Here is a 10,122-nt window from a genome sequence, read left to right as displayed (position 1 = left end):
TATGCAACAGGAATACAGTAATCCTCATCTTCTATACTCCATATGGAGATACATCTGGTCACTAGGTCATCAGGGCAAGACATAGTCTAAGGCAACCACCAAATCTAAGAAGCTGAAATACCAAGGGGCTTGGACTTTTATGTCCTTAATCAAAGAAAGAGAGACCCACTAGGTCTCCTCCTAGGGAAAACTAATTCTTGTTGTAGAAAGAAAGAGAAATGAATCTAACCTATGCTGAAAGATATTAGTCCTACCACACTACCTTTATAGAGATTTTGATCAGTTGTAAACATCTTGCTCTAGTCTCTCTTCTCCCCTGGAATCCTACCTTGTTAACTTCCTATTGGACATTTCATCAAATTGGATGACCTATAGACAATTCCAACTCAGCATACCCAAAATAGAACTCGTTATCTTTTCCCTAAAAACCCACCCGCTTCCAAAATTCCCCCTTTCAGGGGGGCTATTTCAGGGGCACCACCATTCTTCCAGTCCCCTAAAGTCACAATCTTGGTGTCATTCTGGACTCCTTATTTTCACTCATCCTTAAATATCGATTCAGTTGTTAAATTTTATTTCTATTTCCAAACAATCCTGGAATCCATATTCTTCTTTTCATTTACAATTACAGTCTATATAGCCCAGTCTGGACTATTACAATAGCTTCCTAATGAGTCTCCTTGTCTCTAGTATCCCCCAATTTCATCATCCTCCAGCAGCCAAAATGATTTTCCTAAAGCACTGCTCAAGCCACATCATCACCACTCCCTTTTCTCATTAAACTCCAATGGCTCCTTATTACTTTTATAAACTCTTCTTTGGAGTATTTAAAATGCTTCAAAATCTCACACCATCCCATCTTTTTAAACTTAGAATACATTACTCCTATTCATACACTCTACAATCTAAAAAAAACTATGCTTCCTGTTCCTGTCTTCAATCTCTATAACTCTGTACTAGCTGTTCTCTATGTCAGATATATATATACACACACCCACATGCAAGGATATATATATGTGTCTGTGTGTGTGTGTGTGTGTGTGTGTGTGTGTGTGAAGGTATTGATATACAGATTATGTACATATATACATGCATGTATATATGTGTGTATGTCAGATATGCATGTGTGTATGTATCCATCGTGTGCACATACATACACACATATATTCTCTCCCCTTCTCAGACTCTTGAATCCCTACTCTCCTTCAAGACTCAGTTCATGCTATATTGAGACCTTTCTTGGTCCCCTTAGCAACTAACGTCTTCCTTCCCAAAAATAAAATGTACCTGTTTTGTGTGTGTGTGTGTGTGTGTGTGTGTACACACACGTATATATGTATGTGTATTTATGTATGTGTGTATACTTCAGATGGAATCATGAAGAGTCTGACATGATCAAAAAAATGGGTACATACATATAGAGAGAATCAGTAAGAGACTCTAAGAAGATGCACAGATTCAACACAGCAATGCAATTTAATGCACTTCAATATAATATCCACAGGGGCAAGACGTTAGCATTCCACTTTGAAAGTAATGAAACTGGAATTCTCCCCACTTCAACATTCTTATGATTAGACATGGTCTAAAAGCAATGTATGTCCCCGTTTGGCAATTTGATCATTTATCTAAGAATCAGCCTCACCTAAAACCCACAAAAATGCTAAAAATCTGTGATTAATTTGGTGATCTGTGACTTGTTTTTTTGAAAAAAAAATCATGTAAGTCTAGTGGTGAATATTCATAATGGAGAAAAATATCAATGTGGTATTTCATTTCCACCATTATCATTAATGGACTTCTGATACCAATATCAACACTGGTACACATGTACCAGGAAGTAAACATCAGTCCCTTTCATTTAGGTGGGTCAATCAGCAAGTAGGCTTTTTCAAAGACAAATGATAAAAGAAGCAGTTGTAAGGGTACAAGTTATTTTACAGGACTAAACTTTAAGCTCTTCATTCTGCTTTGGGTTGAAGGCAGTGGTTTAGGGTTAGAAACCCTCCATTGGAGGAGGCTGGTCAAGAATGCAGATTTTCAGTCTTCTCTAAAGTCTACCCAAATGTAGCAATGAGCGAAGACGAGCTGGGCCATTCCAATATCCCCTGTTTAAAAAAAAAAAGGAAAAAAAAAAAGAAAGAAAGGATGTGTGATTAATAACAAAACCATTCAGATGCTGAAGAAAAAACATTACAGATCAGTGGGGAAATTTTAATATAATGTAGCTGGAATGTAGCTAAAATAAAAGGTACAATACTTGAGTTTGAATTCATTCCCTACTACAGACTTATTGTTATCTCTCAGAGCCTCATTTTCTCCACCTCTCAAGCAATCAACCTGGCCTACCTTGTATGATAATACTGAAGAGTATCTGAAAAGCATATAGTACTATATAAACATAAACTCTTATTATTAAGATTGTGATTTAGCTAGAAGATGCTCTCTGTTAAGAGTGAGGAAAGATAGTGTGATGGACAAAAGACACCAGACTTGGGATACCCCTCCTAATCTAGCAGGTAGAGTTCCATTCTTGGAATTAGGAAAGGCTGCCTTGAAATACTAGCTTTGACATTTACTAGCTATGTGACTCTGGGAAAATCCCTTAACCTCTTTAAAACTAAGCTTCTTTATCTGTAAAATGGGGATAATAATACCCATAGCACCTTCTTTCACAGGGTTATTATTAAGCCCAAACGAGATAATATATGAAAAGTGTTATATAAAATTCACCTCTCTTATGAGAAAGAAGACCATTTTGCGAAAATATTTCTCTTGAACTCAATCAGGTTACAATAATATACTAGAAGAGGTTCTTATGAACTAGTTTTGTATGTGATTGAAATAATACTTACTTTAGCATTGCATTCCAATAGAGAATAGGCATCATATCAGCTTTCATAATGTACATGGAGAGTCGTTCTTTACTCTGGTCAAAGGGAAAGGTTTCTAGAGGCTGAGCATTGTAGTCAAACTCAGCAAGTATCACCCTGTTGTAGTTTGTAACAAGTGGACAAGATGTATACCCATTATACTGAAATAAATAAAAAGAAAAAGAGAGTGACACTCATTTATCTCAAACAGAGTAAACTTTTAAAATCTTTAAAGAGGTGGGGTTTTTTTTAAGATAATTAAAGTGATCATAGTAAAAAAAAAAAAAAAAAACCAGGGACAACAACTATGTATAAACTAAAAAGAAGGATTTTTATGTATCCTAGGCTAAGTAACTCTTACAACAGTATACCTTTTTGACTGGTTTTTTATTCTTCATTACCAGGGAAATTGTGTGGTCAAGTATTCCAGACTGAGCAGCTATAAGAGAAAAATGAATAGTTAGGATGGCTCTATTCATTTTACTTCATCAGTTTCTAAATTATTTTCATTGTAAACAAGTTAGGTTGGAAGACAGGCGATATGCCCCACTACCACCACAAAGATCATGTGCTACATAAAGTGTACAATACTTGAGTTTGAATTCATTCCCTACTACAGACTTAATTATGTTATCTCTCAGAGCCTCATTTTCTCCACCTCTCAAGCAATCAACCTGACCCACCTAGTATGATACAAATCTCATTTTCCCTATTCTTTCCATTTCTAGATTCCCAAAAATCTCTTGCTACTGATGGAGGAAGGTTCATAGTCATCTGTTTCAACACACACACACACACACACACACACACACACACACACAAATGTTCTAGAGTCAGAACTCATGAGAGTTTGGTTTTAAATTTTTAGTGTGAGCATTTATTTATGCATCAGGAGCTGATAAATGCTACAAATCAAGGTTTGATTTATTGCTTAGTTGATTTTCCAGAGTTGAGAAAATAATGAAGAAAAATATTAATAATGTATGCTAAACTTAAAAGTATGTCATACATATTTTCCCTCCAGAGAGCTGGGTGTTAAATATTTACAAGACATTCCCACAATGGCCCACCTCTTTTCTCTGGTAGGAAACTGATGAACCTGCTCTTTTCGGAAGAAGGGGTTAAAAGGGTTGACAATTTCAAACACAGGAAACAAAAGAGAAGATTCAAGATGCATCTCTCTACCTCAGGTCCTTATTCTTTTAGTGAATAGCAGTAGCAATTTTTTTGGAGAGAATGCCAACATGTATTTAACTTCAAAATCTGTAATTTGAAATAAATCCTCCTAGGTGTCACTGGAAATGAAAATGCAATATGATGCTGGATTTGAGGTCAAAAGAAAGCTAAATTTGAATCCTCAGATTTATCTGCGTATTTACTAGTTTGTGTTATTGTCAATCCTTTAACCTCTGTATGCCTCATTTGTAGTTTTTTTTTTTTTTATTTAATAAATGGTGACAAAATTACCAGTAATATGTATATTTGCATCAAATCAAAAAAATACATTTGCATCAAATAATATATTGTTATAATTGTATCAGAAAAAGCACTAAACATATTTCAACTAATAGTATTGGAACATATTATTCCTGACCCACATCACCAGCATTAGCAGGATAGTAGCTATTTTGTAGTACGACAAAAAACAACTGAAAAAAGACAGTGTGGTACAGGGGAGACAGGAAATCAATTTGTAGTCAAGAGGGCTGGGGATGAATCTCATCTCTGTAATTTATTCTCTTCTGAGACTTAGAACAAATCTTTTAACTTCTCCAAGATTCAGTTTCCTCATCTATAAAATATAGGACTTGGCACAGTAGGCACTTAATAAATATTTACAGATTGGTGTTAGATTTTTTAGTCAGTTAATCCACAAGTTTTTATTAAGCACTTATTGTTCAGAAAATTCCATAGAGCAAGTTTTAAAGTAGCCTGCTTCTATAAATTTAGAAGAAATAGTTCTATTTAGAGGACCTTACCAGTCATTTTGCAAATGAGAAATTGATTAATTGTTCTTGCTTTAGAATAGAGGAAGAGGAGGAGAGACACTATTAATAGGCTTTGATTGCCTGACTTGTAATCTACACAATATGAAGAGAACATGAGGATGGCTTTATACCTCAAGTATGCTGGATGGACTCTTATAAGTGAATATATGAAAGAAGATACAGATAAGAGTTGAACAAGAGGCAGGAATAAATGGACTGAAACCTGAATTACTGAAAGAAATCCAAATTGATGAACTAATACCTAATAATAATAACTTTTGTTATTGTCCAGTTGTTTCAGTAGCATCCTACTCTTTGTGACTCCATTTGGGATTTTCTTGGCCAAGACACTAGAATAGTTTGCCATTTCCTTTTCCAGCTCATTCAACAGATGAGGAAATTGAGGCAAACAGGATTAAGAGACTTTCCCACAGTCATGTAGCTATTAGTATCTGAGACTGGATTTGAATTCAAGTCTTTCTGATTCCAAGTCCAGCTCTCCGTACACTCTGCCATCAGCTGCCCCCAGATCCATTGGAATATGAACAATCAAGGCAAATATTTATCATTAGTTATCATAGGAATTTCTTAGCCTAAGTTTGAATTGGAAAAATAATGGCAATATTTTAATCCTACCTACTGCAGCTGCTGTCTTTGATGTGGGAAGGTTTGTACAGTCTCCAATACCAAAAACATTTGGGTATTTCTGGTGCTGCAGAGTTTCTTTGTTCACATCTACCCAGCCAGCAGCATCTGCAACAGGACTGTCCTTGACCACATCTGGTGGCCCCATGGGTGGAGTGACATGAAGCATCTCATACTAGGAGAAAAGAGAGAAAAGGTAAACTAAACTTGTGATCCCTTATTCTTTTTTCATTCTTCTTCCTATGGGTAATGTCAGCCTAATAAGTCCATTAAGCTCATACACATATCAGATACATAACAAGTCTTCAAGCTCTAGAAATTTACAGGTTCTTTTGGCATGACATGCACTCTCTACCCTCAATTCTCTCTCCACTCCAGTTCATCTTTTATTATATAATTGATTTTACTTGGACTATCCTTAGGTTATTAATCACTTCAACAGACATTTTAAAGTACTTCTTGTGTGACATGGCACTGTGCCAAATTGATAGTTACAAGCACAAGTCTGACATCTTTCCAAAAATCTTCAATGGCTTCTTATTACCTCTAGAATATAAATACCTCTAGAATAGAATACCTCTAGGATATAAACATCCTAGGAAATTACAGTTCTTCAGAGGCTTGGAAGTTACTTAAAATTAACTACCATGGAAAGTCCTTTTAAGATGCAAAAAAAAAAACTGGCATCATAAGGTACATCATAAAAAGCTTTGTGAAAATCTTTGTTCTCCTTTACTCTTGGTAACCATCTAGCTGCCTCAGTGTCTGTGTTCCAGAGTAATAGTCACTGATGGTAACTGGGATTATAAACTTTTTGAAGGCATATATATCATATATCTTAAGAGTACAGTGAAAAGCTGGTAGTTGGGTACTTTTTTTTATAAAACTGACCTGGGCAGCTAAATTGTGCTGTGAATAGAGTAATGAACCTGGAATCAGGGAAACTCATCTTCCTGAGTTCCAATCTGGTCTCAACTACTTACTAGCTGTGTGACCTTAGGTAAGTCATTTAAACTTGTTTGCCTTAGTTTCCTCATCTGTAAAATGAGCTGGACAACACTGTGTGATGATCAACAATGATTGATTAGATCCTCTCAGTAATACAATGATCTAAGAAAAGTTCAAAAGACTCATGATGGAAAATGCTATTCACATCCAAAGAAAGAATAGATGGAATCTGCATGCAAATTGAAGCACACTATTTTCACTTTCCTTATTTTTGTGGGAGGTTTTTTCCATTTCTTTTGTTTCTTCTTTCCAAAATGACTAATTGGGGAATATTTTTAACACAAATGCATATATATATATAATTGTTCAACTTAGGGAGGGAAGAAGGAAAGGAGGAGCTAAATACTGAACTCAAGATTTTATATAAAAAAATTAATATTAAAAATTGTAATTGAAAAAAATTCAATACTATTGAAAAGAAAAAATAAAGGTACTGGGAATGTTGACTCTAAGGAATAAAAAAGAACATCCTGTATGAAAATAAAATGAAATGAAATGAACTCCAGCATATTTACCAAGTAAATCACAAATGGAGTCACAAAGAATCAGACTGATGACTGAAATGACTCAGCAGCAATAACAAAGTCTTAAACAGCCTCTTCCAATATATGATGAAGAAAGCTGAAGCAAAACACAGACACTGACCAAATTCAAATGAAAAATGAAAATGAAAAGTTAACATTTTCTACATTGTACTGTAGTATGACTTATTTAATTACGCATTTCCCAATTTTATCTCCTTTTTTTGGCAAGGCAATTGGGATTAAGTGACTTATATAGGGTCACATAGCTAGTAAGTGTCAAGTATCTGAGGCTAGCTTCTGACTCAGATCTTCTGGTGCTCTATCCACTGCACCACCTAAGTACACCTGCCAATTCTATATTAATCTGATTCCAGTACTCCAGAGGGTTGGGGTTGTTTATGGTTGTTTTATATCTCTGGACTAGATGACCACACTGCCCTCTTTGAACTCTAAATTTATGATCTGTGTCTGTAGATGCCATTTACTAAAGGGATAACGATAGCATCTCTCCATCAATGGTAAAATGATAAGAAGTCATGTCCACTGAGGAGCTGAGCTATCCCTGAGGTCTCTCTCCTCTCTCTCTCTTTGTCTCTCTCTGTCTTTCTCTATCTGTCTGTCTGTCTGTCTGTCTGTCTCTCTCTCTCTCTTTCACACACACACACACACACACACACACACTATCTTGGACTCTACACCTTGGAAGAATCCTTTATGACACAAGGAACTTCACAGCAACTCAAGGTAGGAGAGAAGAGAGCCACCATCAGCATTATTTTTTTCTTAAAAATATGAGCTAAAAGGCAGAATGCAATAGAGGATAGAGAAATGGTTTCATTCAGATAGACACAGGTTCAAGTCTTGCCTCTAATCACATACTGGCTATGTAACTCTGGGCAAGTTAACTCAACCTGTGTCCTAGGAAATTTGTTTAGACTAAATTGCAAAAAATGTGTTGATTTGCCTTTGTAGAAGAATTCTTCTTACCCAGGTTTTCTTACGCCAATGAAATCACAGATTTACTTCAGAAATTTTCCTAAATTATGTCATCCTGAACTTTCTGCCTTTATCAGTGTTATACATAGGCAGTCTCTCTCTTCAGACATATCCTTCTGCTATCCTCCAACCTTTCTCATCTCATTTTTATTTCTACTACTTTTCACCTGTCTAGGTGTCCCCATAGAGATAAGGAATGGACCTATGATTATATTGGTCTAGGGATTTCCCAGATGATTAAATTCCTTCTGCCAATGCAAGATAGCATGGGATAGTTTTAGAATTATCTTAGAACAATTTATTTGTCCAAAGTCACACAATCATTATAGGATTTAACTGGGTCCTCTTCTAGATCACATGAGCAACAAAATAGTGGACTAGGTATTTTCTCTGATCTCCACAATCTCTCAAACTTTTCCAAACCAGAAATTATGTACCAAAGATAAACCAATTTCATTTATCTCCATGGTCTAAGACATCCAAAATCCAAAAGGTTTTTTAAAAGATCCAGAAACTGATGCTCAATGACCCTGAGCACATTCAACATTTCTCTCCCACCTCCCAGGCTATTTGACAGAAAAGCTGTGCTGACAGATCCAAAGACCTGACACGGGTTTGCATCAAAACCTATCCCTATTCTCTCTTTACAATAGAAATCCCAACTTTGGGTTATATGTCAAAGCTTAGGCTTTGACAGCCAAAATGGCCACAGCCCTTTAGGAGCAAAAGTCTGCCAAGGGTTACAATTGAGATGCACTAGGGCTGCAAAGCTCTAACTTACCAATACCAGGTAAAACAAGTTCTGAATTGCTAGGGTATGTCCAGAGAATTGAAAAAACAAGTTAAAGAACATGGACAAGGCACAGAGCATATGGGAAGTGTGCAGCACTCCATCAAGTCAGATAGAAAAAGCACAGCATCCATCTGGGGCCAGTTCTGGCCACCCAAAAGTCAGTTAAATGTTAAACAAGAGAGAGTATAGAGTGGAGAAAGGATCTTACTATGGAGAAGTACCTTCTCTTACATCTGCAATAACTAGCATTTTCTAGGAACAAAGCATGATGGAAAAGGCATGGGGAGTAACCCTTAGAAGATGCACAAAGCATCTAGAGAAGAGAGGCTAGAATGGATACTTTGGAAACTTTTCATGAAGAATATAGAGAAAAGAGAAAGACTAGATAAATTATAACAGTCATGATTTAGATAACGAAGATCTAGAATAAACAGAAAAGATGAATAAGGATTAGAAAAGTCCTTTTTGGAAAGGGGCACCAAAAAAGTGAAATTTAACCTGGGCCCTAGGTCATTCCAGAGACTTCCTTGATATCATATATGTCCCTACTCTATTAAAGGGTGACTTAACAGACTTTCTCTGGAGAAGAAACTGACCTGAGTGTCATTGGTCATCTTTTCTCCTCTGTGTATAGTATTTCACTTGTCAAACTCATCAATTCTTGTGGATTCAATTATCATCCCTGTGCTAGTGAATCTCAAATTTGCTTATCCAATCCCAACATCTCTGCTGACTGCCTATTAGACATCTCCAACTAGATGTTCGGTAGACATTAAACTCAACATGTGCAAAACTAAACTCATTATCTTTCCCCCTAAATTCTTCCTTCTTCCTAATTTCTCTATAACTCTGTAACTATCTAGAGTATCAGTATTATCCTAGTCATTCCATTCCTCACTCTCTCTCACCTGCCATATCCAATCTGTTGCCAAGGCCCATCAATTTTACCTTCCTAAGATTCCCTCCTAATGTCCACTTCTCCCCTCTAACACTGTCACTACCCTGGTACAGGCCTTTATGCCTGGACTATTCCAAAAACCTATTCATTCCCATCCTACCATTCAACTATGAGAATGGTCTTCCTAAAACATAGGTCTTACTATTGTCTCCTCTCTATTCAAACTCCATTGGTTTTCTATCAACTCCAGAACCGAATAAAAAAATCTGTTTGGTATTCAAAGATATTTATAAATTACCCTCCCCTTCTCCTATTGGATAAATTATCTCATTTGATCCTCACCTGCCCCTAAAAGATAGCTGCTACTGTTAGCTGTATCTGATAGGTGAAAAACTGA

At 36.1% G+C, this 10,122-nt stretch overlaps 1 protein-coding gene across 4 annotated transcripts in view; it reads right to left on the bottom strand.

Annotated features, from left to right (window-relative positions):
• Positions 1-1,457: 1,457 nt before the first annotated feature.
• Positions 1,458-10,122, bottom strand: part of SQOR (sulfide quinone oxidoreductase) — a 72,693-nt gene continuing 64,028 nt past the window's right edge. For all 4 annotated transcript variants that reach the window (XM_031952243.1, XM_031952245.1, XM_031952244.1 and 1 more), the window contains exons 7-10: positions 5,498-5,681; positions 3,245-3,312; positions 2,856-3,034; positions 1,458-2,108 (exon numbers count right to left, since the gene is read on the bottom strand). In XM_031952243.1, the coding sequence (XP_031808103.1) occupies positions 2,051-2,108; positions 2,856-3,034; positions 3,245-3,312; positions 5,498-5,681 (489 nt within the window). In that variant the 3' untranslated portion in view covers positions 1,458-2,050. The remainder of the gene's footprint in view (positions 2,109-2,855; positions 3,035-3,244; positions 3,313-5,497; positions 5,682-10,122) is intronic.

The sequence above is a fragment of the Sarcophilus harrisii genome, chromosome 2 (assembly GCF_902635505.1).
Source record: "Sarcophilus harrisii chromosome 2, mSarHar1.11, whole genome shotgun sequence".
Lineage (NCBI taxonomy): Eukaryota > Metazoa > Chordata > Mammalia > Dasyuromorphia > Dasyuridae > Sarcophilus > Sarcophilus harrisii.
The sequence above is the reverse complement of the archived record's forward strand: the minus strand, read 5'-3'. Positions and strand labels throughout refer to the sequence as shown.